The following is a 25986-nucleotide window of genomic DNA, read 5'->3' as shown; positions in this document are numbered from 1 at the left end:
TACAGACAACTGGCACTTGCTACAGAGGATTTGAGGAAGTGATAATGCGATTTCTAAAGCAATGCTTTCTCAGAGTCTCCTAGACAAGTTCCATTTTGAGCACAATTTCTATCTCCAGAAAATGTTAAAAGTTTGCTAGTGCATTTATTTCTTCATGGTATAAAAATTCATTGAGTGTCTTTTCTTTTGCTAGGCAATATATTTCCAAACTGAGAATGCAAAGATTAAAATACTGAGTGAAAGAAGCCAGCCGCAAAAGACTGCCTATAATCCTATTTATATGAGATGTTCAGGATAAGCAAATCTACAGAAACACAAAGCAGATCAGCAGTTGTCTAATGTTGGGGTGGAGGAGGGGAAGCATAGAAAGTGATTGCTTTATTTCAAAAATGTTCGAGAATTAGATTACCGTGATGATTGCAAACCTGTGTACATTTACTAAAAACCATTGAACTGTAGACTTTAAATGAGTGAATTTTATGGTATGTAAATTGTATCTCAATAAAATAGCTAAAAATAAATAATAAATAAACACAACCAACCAAACAAAAAAGTTCCTTCCTCCTAGACTTGACATTCCAGGGGGTTCAAAATATGAAACAAAGAAAAAGGCTGGCATGGGGGTAAGTAGAGTAGCCAAGGGAGCACAAAGAAAGGACACTTTGGTGTCGGGGAGAATCCGAGAAAAATTCCTAGAGGAGATGACATCTAAGCTGAGAAGAGGCAGACAGAGAAAGGAGATTGGGAGAAAAGTATTTGCCGAGCTCCTACTCTCTGTTAGACACTGTAATGTAGAAAGATGAGTTAAGACTCGATCCTAGGCCTTGAGGGGCTAAGGCTAGTGGGGTGGAGAGAAAGAGGTGATTAAAGAGAGGCACAGAGGCTGTGAAAATAACAAAAAGGGGAAACAAATCCAGTCAAGGAGGTGAAGGCTGAGTAAAAATTCAGACTTGGGGGAAGGCAGTGATGGTTTAACTTTATAAGCTACGGAACCGCCATCTTGCCAAGGCATCCCACCCAGCGGTGACTCTGTCACAGCTTACAGGGTTCCGTTACCATTGATGCCTTCTCACTCTTCACTCAAGTCTGCATTGGCCGAGGGGAAAGCCCTTTGAGATCAGAGCTACCCAGGAAAGCTTGGAGGTGGGGAGGTGGGCGAAGAGGCCGAGTGCACGACAGGAATCCCTACCAAGAGTAAGTCCCACAAGAGAGCTCTATTGACCCATTTTTAGCAGGGTGCAGAGCTGCCCAGGCCTTCTTTGTGCACATTCTCCTTATAGATTTAGTAGCTGGAATCCTCATGACTCTGCAGTTGAAACTTTCCTAGCATCTTCCCATTCTGATGATTCCTGGCAGTTGGGTCACCTGTCACCTCCTAAGAGAAGCATCTACCAGACACTTCTTCTAGCTCCTGGCTCCTGGCTTGGCAGAGGCCTCCACCACATTCCCCACATGTCCAGACGAGCACCCGGTTAAGGCATCCAGAGACAGAGAACCTGTTATTCGAAAGGTTTTACAAGCTACTATAAATTTAAAAAGAAGAGGCATGTTTTAAAGAAATGAATGCAATGAATCTAACAATTATTTAGTACTTCTCTGTTATTTATTACATTTTGTGTGTGTGTGCAGAAACACATGTATTGACACACATAAGTGCATATGTATGTTTATTCATTGTGAGTTTTGTTTAAAACAATCCAGAATTCCCATTTCTGAGTCCCTTACCAATACACTCTGCCCAGACACAAATGAAGGAAGGCTTGGTTTTGGCCCCACAGATTTGGATTTCATGTCTGCAGAGGCAGCATAACAAGTTAGTGACGGAAAGGCATTTATTTTCACTGCATTTGATAACAGTTTGCTGAAGATAGTGCCCAGGGAGGCTTCCATCAGAAGAGAAATTGACTTCCAGAAACTCAGTACTTCAAAGGCTTCTGGTGACCTCAGGAAACCGAAAAATACCACTTAGGCCAATCGCCCACTTGAGGCCGCCCATTCTTCTGGGAAATGGGAACCAAAGATGCAGTGTCCCTATCAGTCTCATCTTCGCGTCCATAAATAATTCAAGGAAAATATTAATTTATTTATACGATAGGTGGCCAAGAGAGAGTTCCAGATGTTTACCAATAACATGGTCCTGGAGCTCCATCCTGTTGAAATGGTTCCTGTTCTTGGCAGGAATAACTTGTGCTAAGGGTTGGATCCACACCCTTTTATAAACATGCCATTGATTTTGCATAGCTAACGTGAGCACTGAAATGGGGACTCTTTAGAGACAAGTATGAACAGACACCAGGTTTTCCCCAGGGGGTGTGCACATGAGGCGGAAACTGTTGAACCCAAATTTATGCCATTTGATGACTATACTCATTTTAGTCTACAAAGGCATGGTTTCAATTCTCCCCTGTACTATTCCTAAAATCAGATCGAATTTTATCTTATAAGTAGAAGAAGTAGCTGCAAATAATTTCATGCCCTGCCAATGACATAGGCACTGATTTTTAACAAAAGGCTTATAAAACTTTTTATGATACCGTAAAACTGGAGAGCTCATTCCCATGAAAACATAAGCTTCATGTTACACGTAATTAAGGCGAGGAGGAAAACATAAAAAATGTAAGTTTAAAAGTGTATCTTGTACACATATTACACACGTGCACATATTAAATGCACACAGAAAACACTGCATAAGTTCCACCTCAAAGACAAAGGTAAAGACAAGCAGGAAATGTCATGGTGGGTGAATGATTCCATGGCTGAAAAATGAATTGCTATTTCAAGTTCTCCAGGGGATATGCTGTATTGAAGGTTAGAAGTCATTTTCTATTTTTCCAGATTGTAAATAAGAAAGTATCATTAAACGCACATTCAGCTGCTATTTTGGTCCCCTGAAGTTTGAAAATTATTATTTATTTTTTCCTTAGGAACGAGGACTTGTGTATGAGGAAGAGGTTTGAGGAGATGGGCGAGGCCTGTCAAAGGCAGCTGGAGAAGGGGCTCATAACCTCTATCTGTCCTAGAACCCAGTGGGAGAGGAAAGCTTATGCTGGGGACTCTCCTTTCCATCCGTTCAGATTGCGATGGGCCGACTGGATTCACTTAAGCCACGTTTGCTTCCATGGGGGCATTTGTAGTATCCTCTCAACTAAATGTATTCACTGCAGACAGATGTCAAGAATTCTCAATTCCAACTATTAATGTAAGATCTCCTGAGGACCAGACAACTTCTTATCTTTAAGTGGGTATACGATTGATTAGATGTTACAACATATGCCCTTTTTACTTTAATGGTCTGAACCTTTTTTCTAATATTCAAATTTATGATTTATTTTCAAAAGCACACAAATTATAGACCAAATAAAAACTCATATCATAGAGTGTGAAGAATATTAAAATGTTGATCTTGATGCCATATGCCAAGATTTCAAATCTACACATTTTGAACAGATTTTATTATAGGGAAAAAATGGAAATACAATTGAACAAAATATATAAATAAGTCATATACCATCATCATTATATCATTTAGCCTACCACTAAAACCTGCATCAAATTGATGTATTTCACCAGCCAACCATAAGATAAGGAAATTTTTTACTAAACAGTTGAAAATCAATTGAATACATCATATATATGAGACCATGTTATTTCCGAATTCTGATGTACAAATAACCAATTATAATTTCTTTGCTTTTTAAAATATCAAAACATTTAAATAAATTTTATAAGAATTACCTTTTCATGTAATAAAAATAACAATATATTGCTATCCTGAGAAAAATGTCTTGGTTAGATATATAACTTGTCTCCTCATAACCAGGCCCTCAGCATAAATCAAATTCAAACTTAATCTAACTAAATATGATGGCCTTGTAGGAATATATATAACATCCCTTTTATAGTGTTTTCTCTAAAAGCAACTGTTTAATTTTGTTCTTCCTATTAGTTGGGTTTAAGTAATTATCTTCATTTACATTGCAGATATACTTACAAGTTGTAAATATTCTTGAGAAGTTTAAGCATTAGTGTTTTGATTGTGTATTGTGTGTGTTAAAACATAGTGATCCGACATTTAATAGAGCCATAAAACAAATTCTTTATATTTCAGCGAACATAAAGAAAACAAATGGAGCCCCATTTTAGGAGGACTGCATGGTCTGTATCAGTTAGAAAAAATGAGATCCACAGCCCCCTACACCAGGTGACTGAATCATAAAAAAAATATGGAAGTTGATAATAGTAGTTACTACAGCAATAAAAACATGATAAAAGGTTCCCTGACAGTTTGAAACCTTGGAAGCCTTGCCAAATTGAAAGTCTAGTTTGGAAGTCCTGGCACTAACCTGCTGTCTTTAGTAGGTCTTTGGGTTTTCTGACAACTTCTGGTTCATCCCCTTAAGTCAAAGTGATCTATCAAAATGCCTTAGTTTCCAACAGCAATCAAAATCAATTGAACTAAAACACACATTAAAAAAAAAACAACAAACTACTGTAGTGTTTGCAGAGAAAGGACTCGATTGAGCCAAAATACTCAGAATCTGCTGTAGATTCATTTTGCAATTGAATATATATTTTTTGGAGTTATCAGCCTTGAGCTTACTCAAATTTATGTTTGTTCATTTTAAATACAATAATCCTAGCCACTGATTTTGATAACATTTTTCTTTTTGCAAGGTGGAAAATTCACAGGGAAAAATTTTAGATACCGATGATTCTTTAAGTCTTTGCTCAAGGACCCATAAGATGATAATTAATAAGATCCTAACGCTGACCGCCTCTCTAAGCTCTTAACCTTATTACTGTATTAGACCCCCGTCTCCGGACCATGCCAAAGTATTACCGCTTTGAAATAACTTTTAGTGGGTTACATATTTTTTTGATCAGTTTCTGTTTTTCTTCTTGGAATCCTTCAGTGAAATAGAACTGAAAGAAGAAACTTCAAATACACAACAGCATTATGTTTTCCTCATAAACATTACCAGAACTATTTCCATTTCAAAATCAGTGATTTATTCCAACACTTTCTAAGTGGAAATTATTGTTTTGTAGAGATGACTGCTAAGTACAGGGGTAACTAAAAGGAGGAAGATCAGATGACCCAAGGGTAAGCCCAACTGGCAGGGAATGGGGATCCTTTCTTTTTCATATGTCCCTACAGGATCCTATTAGCTTACCTGGATGGCTTGCAAATAGCTCACTGTGCTTTCAAATGCACACACACACACACACACACACACACAATGTCAACAGTGATGCTTGGACATGCTTATGCAGTTATTCTTGACTTTTAATATTATAAATGTTTTCTTTAGTTCAGTTTAGATTGGATACTAATCAGTTCTTACCAAAAATAATACACTTCCTTAAACTTTTATATCTAAAAATTTGTTTAAATACCTATTCTTTTTTTTTCTCAAATGATGAACTTGATAAGCACATGCAAATACACATGCACACACACACACACATACACACACCTATTTCCCCAAAGTAAAATAAAATGTTTTTTCAATTAAGGAGTAAAGAAAATAATCCTAGCATTTCAGGGCCTTATCTTTAAAAAAAAAAAAAACACTTCACTGCACTGTGTTCAAAAGTTTTGGTTGTTGGACAGCAGGGAGTTCATCTGATCAAAATTCAGAGGATATCAGGATTGGAAGGAACTAGACAGTTATCCTATTAAACCACATTCAAAAAGATACTCTTTGAACACAGACTATTACTAGTAAGATATTTATTAATAGTATTGTTACACTTGTTTCTAAAATCTATTATTATTTCAATGGTGAAGAGGTAAATGCAGGACTAACCTCAGTCAGATGGTTATTATAGTTAGGTTGACAGTAAATTACAAGAAACATCCCTGACTATAAACCTATTATAGAGTATATAATACATTAAAACATGATGAGAGGCTGCATGAATTGGCAACATTTTATATCACTAAAAAAAAGTCAAAAACCTAAAAATAGTGTTTGCATATAGTTGCAGATATTAGAAAAATCGTTCATTTAATTTTTTTTGTTTTATTTTATATTTGAGAGAGACAGAGACAGAGAGCGAGCAGGGGAGGAGCAGAGAGAGACAGAGACAGAATCGGAAGCAGGCTCCAAGCTCTGAGCTGTCAGCACAGAGCCGGACGCAGGGCTCGAACCCACGAGCAGTGAGATCATGATCTGAGCTGAAGCCGGACGCTTGACCGACTGAGCTACCCAGGTGCCCCCAAATCTTTCATTTTAAAGGTTAATTCTGTACCACTTAAAAAAATCTATCATCTGTCAGAGGCAGATATGTATTGTTTATATCAAGTGATAGTTGTGCTTAAATATAACTTAAGACAGTTAAATATAAATTCATGTTTACTTTCATATAAAAATATATATAAAAATAGAGTATTTAAAGAGGTGGATATTCATACCAAGGAACTGATCAATCAAAATAGTCTCTCTTTTTTTGTATGGTAATGAAATTGAGGTATTTGTACAGTTGTTAATTTCAGACATGTATTGAATAACACTCTCAGCTTTATTTTTTCCCCAAAAGAAAAATAATCCTTTAAAACACAATTGTAACTGTGGGATAGCTTACAACAAAACACGTAAAATAAAGGAATTCACTATTTTGAAATTAAAATATAGAAGAGAAAGTTCTCAATACTAGAACTAGGTATGTTTTCTATATGTATGCCACAGTTTTAATAAAAAAATATTTTTATTCCTACTCTCAATTTGGATTAGAAAAATCAAAATATAGTTACCAATAACATGGTATTTGTGGACGTATACAAATGCTTTATGAAAATAAATGCCTATGCAAATGCCTAATCCTTTGAAAATATTTACATAAAATGTAACCTTAAATTACATAGGCCTCTAACAGCAAACAAAAGCTTTCTTAAGTAGTATCATCAATAAAACATATTAAAGTAATACATGAGGAACTACATTTTGTTTCTCACTTTAACATTACATTTTTTATCAACTTAGACTGCAGTTACCCATCCAAGTTCACAGACAGGATAGGAGGGAATGTTACTGAAAAGTACAAAGAGTGCAAAGTTAAATCCATTGGTGTTTTAACTGTAAATTACTACACTTCCTATGTCTCTCCTAGAATCCCTCCGAATTCCCTGTGTGGCATTCCTGTTCTTTTCCTTTCAATTGTAAAATTTAAAAAGTATAGGAAGAAATGTTTTTCCTAAGCATTAGATTACAAAGTCTAAGCTATCGTACACATCACTCTTTCTCCTGGTAAAAAACACAAGCACAATCCCTACTTGCAAATGGAATGTAACTGCTTTTTTCCCCTCTTCAGTATTAATGTACCGATAGAGAAGATAACACAATACTCAAGAGCATTATCCTTTTTGTCCACATAATTCAAGTGTCTATATTTCTCCCTATCATCATCATGCAATACCTAGCCCACAGTGGTTCCAATTTATGATTATACTTCAAGTAACCTTTTTCAAGCTCTAGCTTTCCCCTTGAAACCAAGTGATTGTCAAGTGCATATATTGACCTTATAAAGCTGTAGGAAGAAAAGTGTTATTATTACTTTTTTTTAAGCCATGTGTGCATTGGTGTATATGTTTGTGCCAGCATGCATGAGTGTGTGGTCAATCCAAGATACCCGTGATGTGTAGGATATGGTTCTTAGACCACGTCCAGGTGAGTGGCTTGCTTCCAATTCCAAGTTCAGTCCTCCTGCAGGGAGTCTACACAGTCCTTTTACTTGCACACATCCTGCTGAGAAGGATTTCAGAGCAAACCTGATTAACTGGACCTCTGACATGATATGGTGATTGAGAATTTGTTACAGAGTCTTGTTGTCGTTTGCTTTGATTGCTGAAATATTTTCCCACAATATGGTTTCTTGATTGTTTCATTCTGATAAAGTGATATTCTTTGGATAACTTTGACTTCACTACCTGCAAATAAAGAGCAAAAAAAAAAAAAAAAAGTCAAAATCAAGGAGATTCAAGCCCTGCGTAGATTAGTATAACTAACTCACAAACTTGAGCGGCATCTTTATCACAGAGATGTTGCCGAAAGGTGATAAATACGATCTATATAACCAAGAGCCAGAGTAACTTACCTGTCAAAAAACCCCCTAAGGTTGGAATTAGAATTTCTGCCATTTTTCTTACCTCAGGACAGTTGGTTCCAATGCATCTGAGGGATAGTTTCAGATGGTTTCTATACCACACTGTTGCCTCTGTGTGTGTGTGTGTGTGTGTGTGTGTGTACTTACGCCAAATGCTAACATATGGAAAAGACACTGAGGTGCCTGTGCTGGGTCAGTGAATCAAACATGGTACTCTAAACCTGTCACGGCATCCCTTTATAGAATGGAAATTAAAGCTATTTGTGGAGAAAAGAAAAATACTTTTCCATTGCACAACCATAAGCTGATGCTGTTACAATTAGTGGTTTCATTTTTTCTGGGTACTTAGTAAGTTATGGAATTTGTAGAAGCAGGCTATGCCATATTAAGCTAATAACTTATATATGTTTGTACATATGTAAATATATTTATCTTAAAATGTTTTGAATAGGCAGAATTACAAAGCATTTATATAGCATAAAAAGATATATAACAAAAATTTCCTCCCCATCTCTGCTTCCCCACCTCCAGTCATTCAATTTATGAGTGATTAATAATGCAATTACAAGACATTATTTTTGGTCAATATGGACACATAAACTATATATTATTGGTGACTAATGAAGGTAACGCTGGCTCACATGGAGTTTTAAAATTCCTTTAAGTGCTATATAATGATTTAGATCCACATTTTTTTATTCCATATAAGAGGATACACCGAAAACAGCTCCAAAAATACAGGATATTTAAACAAATACAAGATACTTATTTTGAAGATAAGGTATTTTTAGTTATATGCAAGTAAGTATGAACCTTTTTAGAAGATTTACTGGACTAGAAATTCTGTAAAGATATAAACCAAAATGTTAACAGTAGTGATCTTTGGGTAGAGGAATTACAGGTGATTTAAAAATGTATTCTTTGTAACTTTTAGTCTTGACTTTTTTTATTTGAATACAACAAATGTACACTCCTTTATAATCATAAAAATGTTGAAGCTATTTCCATTCTGAAGAAAAAATGTAATAGTAATGCATTTTAAAACCAATTATACCCTGCTAACCCCAAAGAAATGAATTGTTTTCCTGTAGCTATGGGAGGTTTGGTTTTTTATGATCAGGCCTTCAGATGAAGTGACTCTTAAGAAGACCAGTGAAATCAGTGGGTTGTGGTAAGGAATCCCTACGGATGGTAATTCAGAGCTCAGTTTGCAGTTAACCACTGATTAATATTCCAGGTCCCAAGGTTGTAAGTTTCTCTTCTGTGCAGTTCTTTCCACCCTGTTTAGTTATACTACAACTTTAAATATGATAGGCCAGGAGGTGCACCAATGTTTTCCTGAAGGTTCTGTTTTGGAGGAGGTGTGTATTCAATGATAGCAAGATTAGTGAACATTTTTAAGGAAGTTTATTTAAGGAAACACTTAAGCATAAATATTACATTCAACCTTGAAAAAATATTATTTCAGTGTTCTGAAGCCAAAATAAGGTTACTTTTGTTTGTATAAGTTTATCTTAAGGTCTGGCTTTTGCAATTGCCAGATGATCTACATGCTAATTAAATGCAAAACAGTTAAAAATACATCTCATTGCAAAAGGTTATATCGTTCTTTAAAATTATCTCAATGGTTTGTATGATTTCAGGGTTGCATTTAATGTTGCATTACAAATGTTGGAGAATGCTAGTGTAGATGCTTACAGCAATCTTGAACGTGATTTATAAAAGAGATAACACAAAAATGTTTATGTCCAGTGTCTTTGCTGAAGCCTATAGCTTCTCCTCAAGAGTAGTGTCAATATTTTGCCAGATCACATGGGAAGGTTGATAATGTATTTCTATTTTTAAACCAGTAAGGTGATCTCTGAGAAAGGAAGATGGGATGATGGAGTCTCTTCCACCTTGTGAGGGCCTGCCTAATGCCTCACACAATGCCACTGGTCACAGCATGCTGTTCAAGATTGATTCCTACACATCTATCCCAGGGCTTGGCCCAATAGCACTTAATTCAGTTGGTTTCCTTTGAAAGCTATTTTGCAAGAGATAATCAAAGACGATAACTTTCCCAATTCTTTGATTAAGCCAGTATTACTTTGAAGCTGACTCCTGAAAGATGACAAACCTACAAAGAAAGAATTACTTCAATTTTGATTTGTCAAAATAAAGATGTAAAAAGTCCCCTCAAATACTATTGTAAATTGAATCCAGGAGTCTTTAAAAAATCCAGCATTATTGTGCACTATGCCACTAGCACATAAAATTTATTTCAGGCATGCAAGTTTTAACATTACAAAATATTTTGTTATAGAAAATCACCAAAGAATTATTTGTAGCTATATGATTGTTTACCTGGAGAACCCAAAGGAATCTACCAAAAAATAATGAGATGGTATAAACTTAATATTTAAAAATGATATAGCTTTTCTATATTCTATCAATAATTAAGAAGAGATATATCAGAGAAAAGATCCCATTACAATACTAAAACAATTTCATTCAGTTTAGCGATTATGCAGGTGAAGAAAACATGAAGTTAAAAAAAATTTTTTTTAATGTTTATTTATTTTTGAGAGAGAGAGTGAGAGCGTGAGTCGGGGAGGGGCAAAGAGAGGGAGACACCGAATTGGAAGCAGGCTCCAGGCTCTGAGCTGTCAGCACAGAGCCCGAGGCAGGGCTCAAACCCACGAGCAGCGAGATCATAACCTGAGCCTAAGTCGGACGCCAAACTGACTGAGCCACCCAGGTGCCCCCAAAACATGAAGTTTAATAAAAGGAAAACATGAACAAATGGAAAGACATACCACGTCAAATCCCTCCAGATTAATTAAAATACTATGCCAATTGTAATCCCAGCAGTATTTGGTGGGGGGCGGGGGGAACATGACAAAGAAATCCTAAGATACATCTAAAAGAATAAATGTAAGAAAATAACCAAGACCAGTAACCAAATAAACAGTGGTGGGGGGTGGGGGGGATTTTCATTACCAAATGTTCACTCATCAATATTAACTGAGTCTACCACCAGCCTACCATAGACCCAGTTTTTTGTTGCATAAGCCAAGTATAAGCAGAATTCAATACTGAGAAAATACAGGGATGTCCATGCTACAGATTAAAATGCATTTCATAAACTGCTGTTCTTTCCTAAAAGTGTTTCTAGAGCAATAAAGTAGTTCTAAATGAAGCCCAATGTTATATAAATCTAGCAATCATAAATGCTGACATTGTAAGAGTATTAATTACATGGAATTAAAATCAAGAGTGTATGTATAAAATGGAGCTATGTACCAAACTGCTAATAGAATCTCCAATGGGGAAGGGAGTGAGAATTGAGGGGTATATATGACATAAAGGCTGGAATTTGTTTTTAAGATTTTATCTTTAAGTATTCTCTACACTCTATTTGGGGCTCGAACCTACAACCCCGAGACCAAGAATTTGCATGCTCCACCGACTGAGCCTGCCAGGTACCCCTAAAGGCAGGAAGTTTTGTTTTTATTCTGTATACTTATTTTTACATTTTTACAGTTAGCAAGAATTCATGTAATCCTTGTATAATAGAAAAGCAGTAGAAGAGATTTACTGATTTATTTTTTTCCATATAATATCCAATTTTCAATCTTCAGTGTTCTCTGTGAGAAAACACATGGAGTAATTCAAATATGGTCCCTACCCTCAAGGGGACTATATAAAGACACATGTCTAAGATACTTGAAGTAAGCACAAGAATGAAATGACTTCAAAGACATTGTCTGAGACTAGCTCCCCAAGGTCAGGCACCATGTTGTTTCCACGTAACGAATAGTTTCTTCATACGTTACTTAGTGCTAATTTATGGCGGGCATGGTAATCTGTTCACACAGCTATTATTTCTTTGAACTTACTTGTCAAATTTAGTCTCCAGCATTGCTGTCAAACTATTATCTCCAAGTTTCAAAATATTACTTTATTTTACCTACTCTTATGGGCTCCAAAGTGCAGGAAAAGGAGTTAGCTACAATTGTAAGGCTTGGAAATGTTTTGCAAGTGAAGATGTTGATACCTGTACAAAAAAGGGCTAATTGCTTTTTTTCTTTGATCTCTTGTGTGGAAATGTGCCCGTTTGGGTCCTTCCCCACATCAGAGGACCACTTAGGATTATTAAAATCCAACTTCCTGAGAAACTTAACAGAAATCCATGGGGGAGGGGAAGGAAAAAAAAAAAAAGAAAAAAAAGAGGTTAGAGTGGGAGAGAGCCAAAGCATAAGGGACTCTTAAAAACTGAGAACAAATTGAGGGTTGATGGGGGGGTGGGAGGGAGGGGAGGGTGGGTGATGGGTATTGAGGAGGGCACCTGTTGGGATGAGTACTGGGCGTTGTATGGAAACCAATTTGACAATAAATTTCATATATTGAAAAAAAAAATAAAATCCAACTAAAGTGTCAAATGGAATGTGGCTCTGAAAGAGAGATGTTCTCAATACAAATGGTAGGTTACCTCTGGGGCACAGTAATAATAACAGTAAATGACAAAAGTGATCTATTAGAAAATATCATGAAAGAGACCTTGAACCAAAGACAAAAGACTCTAGACGTGTTTGTATAGGGATCGTCTCAACCAGAGACAAATTCTAAGTGTTTGATGCTGACAAATGCTCCTTTAAATTTCGGCGCATGTGACCTGGCCAACTGAGAAAGAGACGTGTACCTAGAGGGATAAGGAGGTATCACCTATGATTATGTAATGGGATTTGGCACACGTTTACATTACTCTAAACATGAATGTTAAATGACAATTCTTTTGACACTTTACTTATTTTTAATATTCATTTACTTATCTTTGAGAGACAGACCGCGAGTAAGGGAGGGGCTGAGAGAGAGAGGAAGACAGAGAATCCAAAGCAGTCTCTGCCGCTGTCAGTGCAAAGCCCAAAGCCTGACACGGGGCTCAAACCCACAAATCGTGAGATCATGACCTGAGCCGAAGTCGGAGGTTCAACCAACTGAGTGACCCAGGCACACCTCTTTTGACACTTTAAAATACTCCAAAGTAACTCTTTGTTTTTAGCTTTGTGTGTGTGTGTTTGCTGTTGTTTATTTTCCTTTTATGAGTTTACTGTGTCAAATTACACATTAGGAAATAACATTAGGAAGCAATAGTGAAGGACAATTGGTCCTCAGAAAGTGTGATAAGCTGTTTGGTCAGCATTGTTCTATAATCACAAGTATAAATGTGACAATAAAAATTATCTTTCTCATGACAATGTTCAAATTTAGATTAAGTTATATGTAAGAATAGACTTTCAAGTAAAGATGACAATGTTTCAAAACAGTAATATATTTGTAATATATTAACTATAGAAACTTAGGAGTAATTTTGGTGCTGGAAGCAATTGTTGTCATGATAACATATTATAGAAATGTGGATGATAGGGGCGCCTGGGTGGCTCAGTCGGTTGAGCGTCCGACTTCGGCTCAGGTCACGATCTCACGGTCCGTGAGTTCGAGCCCCGCGTCGGGCTCTGGGCTGATGATGGCCCAGAGCCTGGAGCCTGCTTCCGATTCTGTGTCTCCCTCTCTCTCTGACCCTCCCCCGTTCATGCTCTGCCTCTCTCTGTCTCAAAAATAAATAAACGTTAAAAAAAAAATAAAATAAAAAAAGAAATGTGGATGATCACATTTTCTGTGACCCAGGGTGACAAGAATTGAAATTCTGTGCTTTGGCGTGCAGAAGTAAGTTTTACTTTTTCATAGGTTCCTTATATGCTAAGAGATCTCCCAGTTTATGATTGTAGATCTTTCTACATATCTGTGTAATTAAAGACCTGGGCACAAACACATTTTAGAAGGCATACAAATGGCCACATTTCAACTTGACTGGCTTTGTCCAATGGTTATTTTAAGACTACTCAAACAAATGAAAAACTGTTATAAATTTACACAACAAAACTAACATTGCAACTTTTACTATTAAATGCATGTAATTTCAACCCTCAAAATTGATTTCACATAAATTTTAATCAGAATGAGTATATTACCATGTCAATTAACTGCTGCATCTGAAATAACTTAGAATTTTTGAAAAGTTACTACAAAAAAGGGAAAGCTTGGTGAATTATTGGAAAAGTGTCAGGCAGATTATAAGCAAATACCTTTCCTAAAACTGATCTTAACCTGAATAACACCCAAGGAACTTCTGATGTGGTTCCAGATCCACAGAACAAAATAGAAAACAATTTTCAGTGGCTCAAGCGTTCCAAAATCTCTCTAGACTGGATTAAGGGGGATGTTCTGATTATAAACGTGTTTCACGGACAGGGATGGGCTATAAAGAATGAGGGTAATGGCTTTCCACGTTTGGAAAACATGAGCTTGACCAAAATGTGCTAATGTGGTCTTTTAAAACAAATGTATACTATTGAAGTACTTTTTATTTGGTATAGTCATTCTGCAGCCATGACATTCAATCCAAGATCCAGTCACCAAATTTATGACCAGCTGAAAAAGTAGCCCAAGAATTCACAGAAATGGAACAAAAATAAAGCAACAAACAATAGCTACAAGCCAGTCCTTATAATTCATGGTTCCATTTCAGGAAATCGTGCAATTTTTACAGATAATAATGATTTTTTTCACCCTCCCCCCCAATATTGAATCATGGCCACATGAAATAAGTATGTTTTGATTGAAGGGAGTCCAACTTCTGAATGGGTCAAAGATGCTGGGGATTAGAGGGCAAGACTAAAGTTTTCTTTAGGAATGAGGAATTGTTTTTTGTTTTTGGTGTTTCCAGATTTGCAGTGTCTCAGTCTCTCCCCCCTACCTCCAAATCTCCAGTCCTTCTTACTCCGACAGCTGAGTCTTTTTAACTCCTGCTCCTTAGGCAGACCTCAGTTTCCGGCTCTGGGAACAAATTCTGCTCTGAGGTGAGCAGACTGATTATAAGGAGGTATAGACCAGTAGCTTACCAATTTAATGTTAAACTGTTGGTTCTATCTTGTATTCCTATGCAGCTCTCCAGAGACTAATTCCCGTTTTAAACTCAATTTCCTAAGTGGCTGAATATTCATGTCACTGAATTCTTGATATAATATAAAAGACTTTCATTAGTGTAATTATTACAACCTAAGTTCCAACCTTGCTCTGTTTAGATGTACATCTTGGGTCTTGGAATCTATTTTGACCTTAACTTGCAGGTATTTGTTTCCATCGATCTCTCTTGAGCTGAGAAGTTTTATTTAAAAAAGAAAATGTTACTTAGAACCAATTTGTGTGGACCAACATTCAAACTGCCGACTTCACCGTAGGGATTCGCTGAGCACAACTGTGGCTTTTGAAAGATCTTCGATTGGGCCCCTCCGTTTCTTGTCAGAAGAGTCCTCTAGCCCCTTGCGTGAGGCGGTGCGCGCCTGTCTGCTGGTATTTTGGACGGTTTGGGGGGAAGTTTAGGGGCTCTACCCTTCAGGTGCCAACTTGTACGTGCATTTTTCCGAGTTCAGCCTCTAGAATAATTTGTTCTTTCCCATACCCATGTTTCTGAGTCCATCTCTGATGTTCAATTTTAAAAGAAATCGTATATATGGAGGTATATATGGACAGCCACGGGGTGGGGTGGGGTGAGGGATTCGGGGTCCACCAGTTTTGCCTACAGATTGACCCGTGTCTCAGCCCCGCCTTCTTCTGCGCTGGGCTCGTTGAAGTCTGGGTCAACCAGAGGCTCTGCGGGCAAGTGTGCCTTCCTCTCTAGTTGGTATCTCTCCTCTCTCTCATTTTCCACCGTAACCTCTTTTGTAGGCTAAGTTAAACTTCTTGAAATGAATTCGGATTTCTTATCTCTTATGAGTTATTTCTTATTCCGTCTTTTTGGGGGGAGGGAGGTGAATAGCTTTATGTCTTTAAAGTCTTTTGGTGGAGTTTCAAGTGGAAGAGAAGATAAATGCTTGTGGTCATTCTGCCACATTTAATCTGTACTCCATGCATGATTTTTGACCTTCTTCTGTACGCTAGTTTTTCCAAAGTGTGCTTAGTGAGGTGTTAACAGTGTTATTAAAAAAAGAAAAGTGGTTCTGTGGTCAAAAATGTTTGGGGAAAACTGGGTCAAACTAAGTTAAATAGTTTCTTTGCTGTAACGGCTTTTTGGATCATTTAAAATACTAATATTATTTGAGAATCTTTACAGTGGAGGCGTACACAGAATTCCCCAAACCACAGATCCTGTTTTTACTTGGGTAGAACATCAAAACATAAAGTAGAAAATGCTAATCAAGGTAGTGCAGAGCCCATCTTAGCTTGACTTTTAAAGGTTGGCACTATTCCCCCAAAATGAGGGTTTACTGCAAAAAACGAAATAGTTATGGGTCAACATCTCTTTCGTAGGCATACTGACATTCTAGGTTCTAGTACTGCAGAAGTTGGCATGTACAGCTGACTCATGGGGTCATAACACTAGTTCACATAGAGTGACTGGCACTCTTTGTTCATCTTTTATTTAATTATCCTTTTTAAGAGAGAGACCCTGATGTAATTGCTGTTACCACCATTCAATAGAGGATGCTCCTTCCAGAACAGGATTTTGTAGCAAACCATCCCAGGAAAGACTGGGCTCCCTTAGGGCTAAGGAATTCATTTTCAGCAGGCACTGATTTCTAATCTAATCATCCAGTGGAAAAAGCTAGAATTCACTTGCAGATGATGAAATGAGCACAAATTACTTTACACGGAATAAACTGTCTAGAGTCGCTTTCCCCCAAAAGGGGTTTAGGAATGGTAGGCAGTGAAAGCTCATGTGATTCCTCTTTAGTTACAGGGCCATCGAAAGGTTTTGAATGACAACATTGGGTTGGAACTATAGACACATCCTGGTGGGGATACGAAGGATGAATTTGAGTAGTTGAAAGTGAAGGTTCTAAGATGAAAATATTGCAAAAGTCTAGGGCAAATACATCATAGAGAAGAAGAGGCCCTCCAGCCAACCTTGTTCATTTAGCAGCACCCGACCAACTATTTACAGTGTCCTTGACTTGATCCTCCCCCACATTATCAGGGGCTTTCCTCCTATGCCCTCTTGTATTCTTGATGTATTCTGTGGTAGAGATTATTCTCTTTCTGCCCATAAACATGAAAAGCAGTTCCTCCTACCCTAGACTACTTTGTCTAAGTCCAGTATCTTTCCCCATTTCTTTCTTTTTCTTCCTTCCTTCCTTCCTTCCTTCCTTCCTTCCTTCCAGAGAGGGGGGGTAGAGAGAGGAAAAGAGAGAGGGAGAGAGAGAATCTTAAGCAGACTCCACAACCCTGGGATCATGACAGAGCTGAAATCAAGAGTTGGACAGTTGGACATTCAACCAACTGAATGCCCCACCTTTTTCTTATTTTCACTTGTTGAAAGGCTTTCCAGTCTCCTTTTCTTGTTTCTTATACCTCCTCAATCTATTGTAGTCTTATTTGTGCCCCTAAAATTTTATTGAAATTGCTCTTTAAAAAAAAAAGTTTATTTATTTTTGAGAGAAAGAGCACAAGTAGAAGAGGGGCAGAGAGAGAGAGGGAGACACAGAATTTGAAGGAGGCTCCAGGCTCTGAGCTGTCAGCCCAGGGCCTGACAAAGGGCTTGAACTCATGAACTGTGAGATCACTATCTGAGCTAAAGATGGATGCTTAACTGAGCCACTCAGGAGCCCCTTTACTGCAATCACTCTTTTTTTTTAATGTTTATTTATTTTTGAGAGAGAAATAGAGTCAAGTGTGGGAGGGGCGGAGAGACAGAGACAGAGAATCTGAAGTATGGTCCAGGCTCTGAGCTGTCAGCACAGAGCCCAATGTGGGGATCGAAACCACAAACCATGCGATCATGACCTGAGTCGAAGTTGGACACTTAACCGACTGAGCCACTGAGGCTGAAATAACTGAAATTTCTCTTAAAGTGATCAGAAAAGACCTTCTCAATGCCAAATCCATGACTATTTAAAAATCCATACCTTAATAAATCTATCCATTACATTTGACAACATTAACGCTATTTCGATCTCTACAAATTTTCACTTTTTGACTTTTCGTCGCACCACACTCTACTAAGAGTTTTCCTCTATCAGTTTATTTTCTAAATTCAAATGTTCCTATTTCTCCAAACTTTGCTTAAATATTGGTGTCTCCAAGAGTTCTATCCTCAGTTCCTCTTACTCTACTCACTTTTTCTGGATGATCTATTTTCATTGTTTCAACTGTTCTGTTTTCTGATGACGTCCAACTTTTTATCTCCAGCCCCACCCTGTACCTCAAGCTTCAGACTTGTATAGCCAACTGCCTGTAAGAGATCTCCACCTGGATGTCCTACAGGCATCTCAAACATAACATGTTCAAAACTGAATTCATCATCTTTTCCCTGAGCTTGTACCTTCTGTCATTCTCTGACTCAGTTGCTGGTTCAGCTCTAATCCATCATCCAAGTTAGGAATCGTCTTTGAGTCTTTCTACTCCCTCATGTTGCAGATAAGATCTACAGGTTTTATTTTTAAAATAGGGCTTGTATTCTCCTTCTCTCTTATGCTTGCAGTCTCTGTCCCGATTTGGGCAAGCTTTTATCATCTCTCACCTGACTTCTGAAAAAGTCTCCTAACTTCTCTCCCAGACTCTGTCCTCTTTCACTCTGTCCCCCTTGATGTTATCAGACTTACCTATTTGAAACAAATATGTGACCATCTCATTTCTCTATAAAACCTTTCATTGGCTCTCCACTACCTATAGGATACAGTCTAAGCTCTTAACTATGATCTGGCCTTAGCCCACCTTTCCCAGGACCCTATTATAGTCGATGTTCTACAATATCCAGAATTGTCTGTGATTTCCTGAGAACATCAAGTTATTTCAAAGCTAATGTGGTTTACATCGTCCCATGGGGTTGAATGGCCTCCTTTCTGCCATCACCCTATTAGCCTGACTACTCATCCTTTAACAATCAACTTGGACAATTTTCAAGAGGAGGTTCACTCAATCTTCAGATTGGGTTAAGTGCCCTTTCTTGGTGTTATCACAATATCCTATTTATATGTATAACATGCTACTTAACATATTGTTTCATAATATGGGCTTTTATGCCTGATCCCCTGACTACACTGTCTTGAGGGAAGAGAATGCTTGTTATCTATGTTTGCATCACTACCATTTAGCTCAAGAACTGGACTCACAAACAAATTAAATACAAGAATAAACAAGGTTGAGGCAACTGGAACAGAGTATGGAGAAAGGTTCAGCAGAATATTTAGTAGGTAAGGACTTGGTAAGTAGCTGGTCAGAGGTTGTTGGAGGCTGGGGAAAGATAAGAAGGAGTCAAGAATGATACTAGTTTGTAAATGAGAGTGCAGTAAAGAAAATCCAGGCCTTCTAGAGAAGAAAGTTTAAAGGGACTATTATACTTCTCTCTTTGGGGATATGTTGAGTTTGAGATACTCAAGGAGAGCCTAAAAAATGTTCTCCTAGCTCATTTTATAGTAGTTAGTACAGCTCACACAGACACAAAATTTTTTTGAATTAAATTGCCATTGCTAATTTATTAAAAATAGCCATGCTGATAAATTCTGAGATCTGCTATCCACGCTAACTGTATTTGAATCAGTTGTTCTTTTTTCTCCAAAAGTCATTACCACAATTTTCTGGATAAATGAATTTAAAGGCTTTTTTCTTCATTGGGTTTATGACAACCTTTTAAAGTTTGAGGGAGAAAGGGAAAAACTTTAAGCCCATAACACAGAAGGAAAACTTTTCTAGGCCAGATAAGCTTTTGTTTATATAATTAAACTTAAATAATCAAGAGTATAAGATGAAGATTAAATAGTAATAGGACACCATCTCTCACAAAGAACTAACAATCTTTTCTTCTTTCCATGGTTCCAGAATGAAAGGAAACCTAGTGGTATTAGAGCTGGGTAGTGATCAGAGGGATTTTTTTTTTTTTTTTGCAGGGGGGTGGTGGGGGAGAACTGAGGCAAGAGGTGTAGCTACATCTGCCAGAAAACAGAGATATCATATAAGGTCTGTACAGCTGATTAGACTAATTAATAATCACGTAACTGTTGTGGTTTTGCCCCTCCTGCAGCCAGGTTTGGGCTGATAATATTTTTGTATCCTTCCCAGGTTTTAGCTTGTTCACACTAGATGTTTGCCACATAACTAACAGCACCATCCAAAACCACTCTTGGGAAAAAACTACCTGGATCCTGTTTGTTGTCCTGCATAAACGTTGGGAAAACAAAATTCCATTTCTGCCCATGAAGAGAAACACTTGCTTTTTTAACCAGCAGGAACATTTTAGTCAACATTGATGCACACTGGTTGGGAAATTGTTTAGAGATCCATGGCGGCAACATACTCTCTCTCGTGGTGACTTGACGGATGAAAGAGGTGGGCCGAGACCTCTCGTCTTACCTGTGGCAACAAGAGTCAACTGATGCAGGTGTGTTATGTCTCTAATAGAATCCTCACGACAAATCAGAGGACGCAACAAGATCTTACTGTAATGGTTGTAGCAATCCTTCTTAGGTATGTGAGGATCTATTGTGGGAATGGCTTAATTGAACACCAGAAGATACAAACTCAAATTCTCATGGTTCTAGCACAGCTGATTTTAATTCTTGCTATTCCTGTATGACAAATTGCTTTGTCAGCTCATAAGATGAGCACAGAGGGAAAAAATGGCTATTATTAACAAATTTCTGTCCTTTAATATGTTTTACATGAGGCCAATAATCTCCTTTTCCCTGGCTTGCTACATTAATCATCAAATCATACTTTGCAAGGGCCTTTAGATTTTCTTGATTCTTTATAATAAGCTAACAGTGATTTAAGATGTTGGGTGATAGCTTAGAAAGATTGTAAAACCTCAGCGTCAGCAGTAGAAACGTCCTGAGCTACAAGAGGTGCATTTTGTTCAAGACTTAAGCAGCAATTACGCCAAAGTGATGAACGGGTGTAGAGACTTTGTGATGAAGAGAGCCAGTTGAGAAAGATGACCTTATCACTTTGCAGTGTAACTGGAAAGGCAAATGCCCCAAGTATTTTAGCTCAAAAAATAAAACTTCAAAACGGTAATGCTGCTCCAGAATCAATTAAGATAATTTGGAAGATACCTATGTAGCTTGCCAAGTCAACATGCATTAAAAATAGGGCTTGAGGCACCTGGGTGGCTCAGTCAGTTAAGCATCTGACTCTTGGTTTTGACTCAAGTCATGATCTCATGGTTCGTGAGTTCGAGCCCTATATTGGGCTCTGCACTGATAGTGTGGAGCCTGCTTAGGATTCTCTCTCTCTCCCTCTCTCTCTGCCCCTCCTGCTCTCTCTCTCTCTCTCTCTCTCTCTCTGATAAATTCTGGGATCTGCTATCCCCTATCTGCTATCTTTCAAAATAAATAAATAAACTTTAAAAATAGGGCTTAAAAAACAATTTGTACATGATGATTACACATAATTATAAAGTCAAATAAGTGACATAATTTCACCTGACATGCTTAAATTATTGCTATGCAAATTAAAGCTATTTTTATAAGTAATATTTATAAGCCAATATTCTAGTTCTGATGGTTCAAAGAGCCTTTGTTGTAGTTCTCAAATTCCATGACTATTAGTGTCAACCGGTTAATGCTGTGGCAGGAGACACATGTAATGCAATCATGTGGGAGGGGCATCTTCTGTTTTTAATTGGAGCCATGCTGGAAATCTTTGGAAGACTTCTCCTTTTTAGACTTCCCGAGCACTAAAGATGAAAAAGAAAAACAGATACCCTCCCCTAAAATACTAATTGAAGACACATTATATAAAAATAAGTAAATAAATAAACCTTTTCTAAAAGAGGCAAAAAAAAAAAAAGATCAGTATATTGTCTTTCAAAGTCCCTGTTTTATGTGGGTTTTGGCAACCTTTGACTTGTTTTTGCAGCCAACTATGATACTGGGCTGGCTCAGCTGTAAGATTATTTTTTCCCCTTTCTGGCTACCTGCTCTTGTGTCTCTAAGTCTTGACTTTTTGCAAACAGAATAGGAACTCAAAGGGTGTTATATTTTTTTGTGTGTGGAAGAAATAAATAAACACATAGTCTCCTACAGTGCAAAATCTGTGCTGCAACAGCATGGCCAAGCTTCAAGTTGCTAGACCAAAACTTAAAATGCCATGCTGTCTACTGTGGGTGCAGGCTCCCACTTCCCTGAGATGCAGCTCCATTTGTCCTACAAAATTATATGTAAAAAATATAACATAGAAAAAATATAACATATCCAGAAGAACCAATGCAGTGTCAGTAACGTTGGGTAGCCATAAAAATCTGAGGACCAAAATGAATTCTGATAGTCATCTTAAGGCTGAAAAACAGGATCCAAGAAACCTTTAGTGGTCATTTCCCTAGTCAGTCCAATGACTGCCTTCTGGTTTACCAAGGGGGCCATTTGAGAAAGAACAAGAGATCCCGTGTCTGGCAAAATGATCAGATGAGACATTGCAGTTTTTTCTTCCATTGCACTTTCAGCAGAAGCTCCTAAGATCTAGAGCAAACAACAGGAGCCAAGTAACTTCATACTCCAAAACAATGTATGCAAAACTTGAAAAAGTATAGACAAAATCCAGTTTTGCAAACCTTTGTCTCATTAAAAGAGTAGGGAAATGAAGATGAAGGAAGAGAGAGATTTTCCATGTGAGTTGTCCAGATGATTGACAGTCTTTCTCCCTCATAAGGAATTGCTTTACCCTTGCTTCAAGCCAAATGAGAGGGGCCTTCGAGAGACCAACTTTAAGAAGTGGACGTGTGTCCTTTAGGGTTTGGGGAGCATTAGAATTGGTATGAGACACTGTGGCTACAGATGAGCTTTAAGATGGCCGGGAGAATGAGAGAGCAAGGGTGAGACCAAGAGCAAGAAAGAGTGAAAGAGAGAGAGGGCTGTATTGGCAGCTAACTCTATTTCTAGCAACAGCAGAGCAAGTGTGCATGAGTGTTTCTGGTGGACCAAAGGTGGGCAACAGTATAGCAAGCCTAGTGCTATTTTGAATAGTTTTCAGGAGGGTGACTGGAGTGGCAAGGTGACCCACAACAGAGGGAGGGACAATTGGAAGTCAAGGGGCCCAGGTATTGCCTCTATCAAGGAAGGCATAGTCAGAGGGCCCCAATGGGAAGGAGGGTCTTCAAGGAAGTTTACAAAAGCACTTTAACAAGAATTAGCATGCCTTACCCAGAAAGTACATCAATGGGTTATGCTTACACCAGTCAAGTAAGACTTTCATTGTCCTTAACATCTCCATAACCTGACCCAGTGACGAAAGGGGTGAGAGAAAGAGGAAAGAAAGCTCCTACACCCTCTCTCCTCCTTTGGGCTTTGAGACCCAAGAGGGCCTGAGCTGGGGGAAGGAAATGACTTCATGTGGTTATAACAGGACTGGGCAATTTTAGTACTGAACTGTCATTCTTCTTATGCCTGAAAATACTTTTTCACTCTTATTATCTGAAAGTGGTTTTAAAGTTATGGGACTTACTAAGATTTTATTCAAGTGATATAAAGAGGAAATAATCACAGAGTTTGAAAAAAATGGTGGGGGGGAAGGGAGGTTAAAATTATTGTCTGCTATCACCTTATCAGTTTAGCCTAATACATTACTGACCACAAATGAATTAATTTTCACCAGGGGTGTTGGGGACTACTCAAAACACAGGCCCACCTGTTTAATGCATTGGATAAACCAATGGAGGAAGGTCGTTCATTAGTTTAGCACATTAAATTGTCTTGATTTTCATGCTCCACCAAAGAGATTTTATACCTTCTTTGGCCACAATTTCCTATGGGAAGGTTGAGAGTCTGTTAGTCAAGGCAAGTGCTCTCCACGTTTCCATCTTCCTGCTTTCATTGACCAGTGGTCTTAGTTTTTAAATGTCTACATAAAAACGAATTCTTTTTTAACATCTTATTTTGTAGAGTCTCAAGTTGTGATTGCTAAATGCTCTGGCTGAATATGGTGAATACATCATTTAATCTCCTTTGGACATAGTTTTTTAATACAAAATAAGACTGAGAATATAATTAAAGATACAATGAGCAATCTAACCAATCAAAAGATACAATAAATAAATAGAATAGAAACACCAGAACTAGACCCACAAACGTATGGCCAACTCATCTTTGACAAAGCAGGAAAGAACATCCAATGGAAAAAAGACAGTCTCTTTAACAAATGGTGCTGGGAGAACTGGACAGCAACATGCAGAAGGTTGAAACTAGACCACTTTCTCACACCATTCACAAAAATAAACTCAAAATGGATAAAGGACCTGAATGTGAGACAGGAAACCATCAAAACCTTAGAGGAGAAAGCAGGAAAAGACCTCTCTGACCTCAGCCGTAGCAATCTCTTACTCGGCACATCCCCAAAGGCAAGGGAATTAAAAGCAAAAGTGAATTACTGGGACCTTATGAAGATAAAAAGCTTCTGCACAGCAAAGGAAACAACCAACAAAACTAAAAGGCAACCAACGGAATGGGAAAAGATATTTGCAAATGACACATCGGACAAAGGGCTAGTATCCAAAATCTATAAAGAGCTCATCAAACTCCACACCCGAAAAACAAATAACCCAGTGAAGAAATGGGCAGAAAACATGAATAGACACTTCTCTAAAGAAGACATCCGGATGGCCAACAGGCACATGAAAAGATGTTCAACGTCGCTCCTTATCAGGGAAATACAAATCAAAACCACACTCAGATACCACCTCACGCCAGTCAGAGTGGCCAAAATGAAGAAATCAGGAGACTATAGATGCTGGAGAGGATGTGGAGAAACAGGAACCCTCTTGCACTGTTGGTGGGAATGCAAATTGGTGCAGCCGCTCTGGAAAACAGTATGGAGGTTCCTCAGAAAATTAAAAATAGACCTACCCTATGACCCAGCAATAGCACTGCTAGGAATTTATCCAAGGGATACAGGAGTACTGATGCATAGGGGCACCTGTACCCCAATGTTTATAGCGGCACTCTCAACAATAGCCAAATTATGGAAAGAGCCTAAATGTCCATCAACTGATGAATGGATAAAGAAATTGTGGTTTATATACACAATGGAATACTACGTGGCAATGAGAAAAAATGAAATATGGCCTTTTGTAGCAACATGGATGGAACTGGAGAGTGTGATGCTAAGTGAAATAAGCCATACAGAGAAAGACAGATACCATATGGTTTCACTCTTATGTGGATCCTGAGAAACATAACAGAAACCCATGGGGGAGGGGAAGGAAAAAAAAAAAAAAAAAGAGGTTAGAGTGGGAGAGAGCCAAAGCATAAGAGACTGTTAAAAACTGAGAACAAACTGAGGGTTGATGGGGGGTGGGAGGGAGGGCAGGGTGGGAGGGAGGGCAGGATGGGTGATGGGTATTGAGGAGGGCACCTTTTGGGATGAGCACTGGGTGTTGTATGGAAACCAATTTGACAGTAAATTTCATATATTAAAAAATAAAATAAAAAAAAAAAAAAAAAAAAAGATACAATAAATAAAGAGCCAGCATAAATACCTCATGGAAGTGACATCCACACGTCCCCTGCAAAAACTCTTTGTATCGCCCCATCGTTATAGTAAATGTGTCAACCACTTCATAGCCATATGTCTTTGCAGCATCCAGAATAATCAAATTTTCTTTCCATAAGTTCTGAACTTCACTCTATATTGCAAAAGAGAAGAACGAGAATTTTTATTAAAAGGATTGTTTTATGATTTAATAACTCAGGTAGAAATCATGTAAATATAGTCTTTTTTACAGATAGATCCCACTGCAGGAAAAAGACTTAATTTCACATGCATTTTTTAAAATTTTATTTGAGAGAGAGAGAGAGAGCGAGAGAGCAGTGGGGGAGGGGGGTAGTGGTAGAGGGAGAGAGAGAATCTTAA

At 37.9% G+C, this 25986-nt stretch overlaps 1 protein-coding gene across 4 annotated transcripts in view; it reads right to left on the bottom strand.

The window, feature by feature from the left end:
• Nucleotides 1-6209: 6209 nt before the first annotated feature.
• Nucleotides 6210-25986, bottom strand: part of CPED1 (cadherin like and PC-esterase domain containing 1) — a 268756-nt gene continuing 248979 nt past the window's right edge. For all 4 annotated transcript variants that reach the window (XM_015540679.2, XM_007089175.3, XM_042970757.1 and 1 more), the window contains 2 exons: nt 25613-25759; nt 6210-7930 (listed from right to left, as the gene is read on the bottom strand). In XM_015540679.2, coding sequence (XP_015396165.2) covers nt 7718-7930; nt 25613-25759 — 360 coding nt within the window. In that variant the 3' untranslated portion in view covers nt 6210-7717. The remainder of the gene's footprint in view (nt 7931-25612; nt 25760-25986) is intronic.

This window comes from Panthera tigris, chromosome A2, assembly GCF_018350195.1.
Source record: "Panthera tigris isolate Pti1 chromosome A2, P.tigris_Pti1_mat1.1, whole genome shotgun sequence".
NCBI lineage: Eukaryota > Metazoa > Chordata > Mammalia > Carnivora > Felidae > Panthera > Panthera tigris.
Note: the sequence above shows the minus strand (reverse complement) of the source record. Positions and strands in the feature narration are given on the sequence as shown.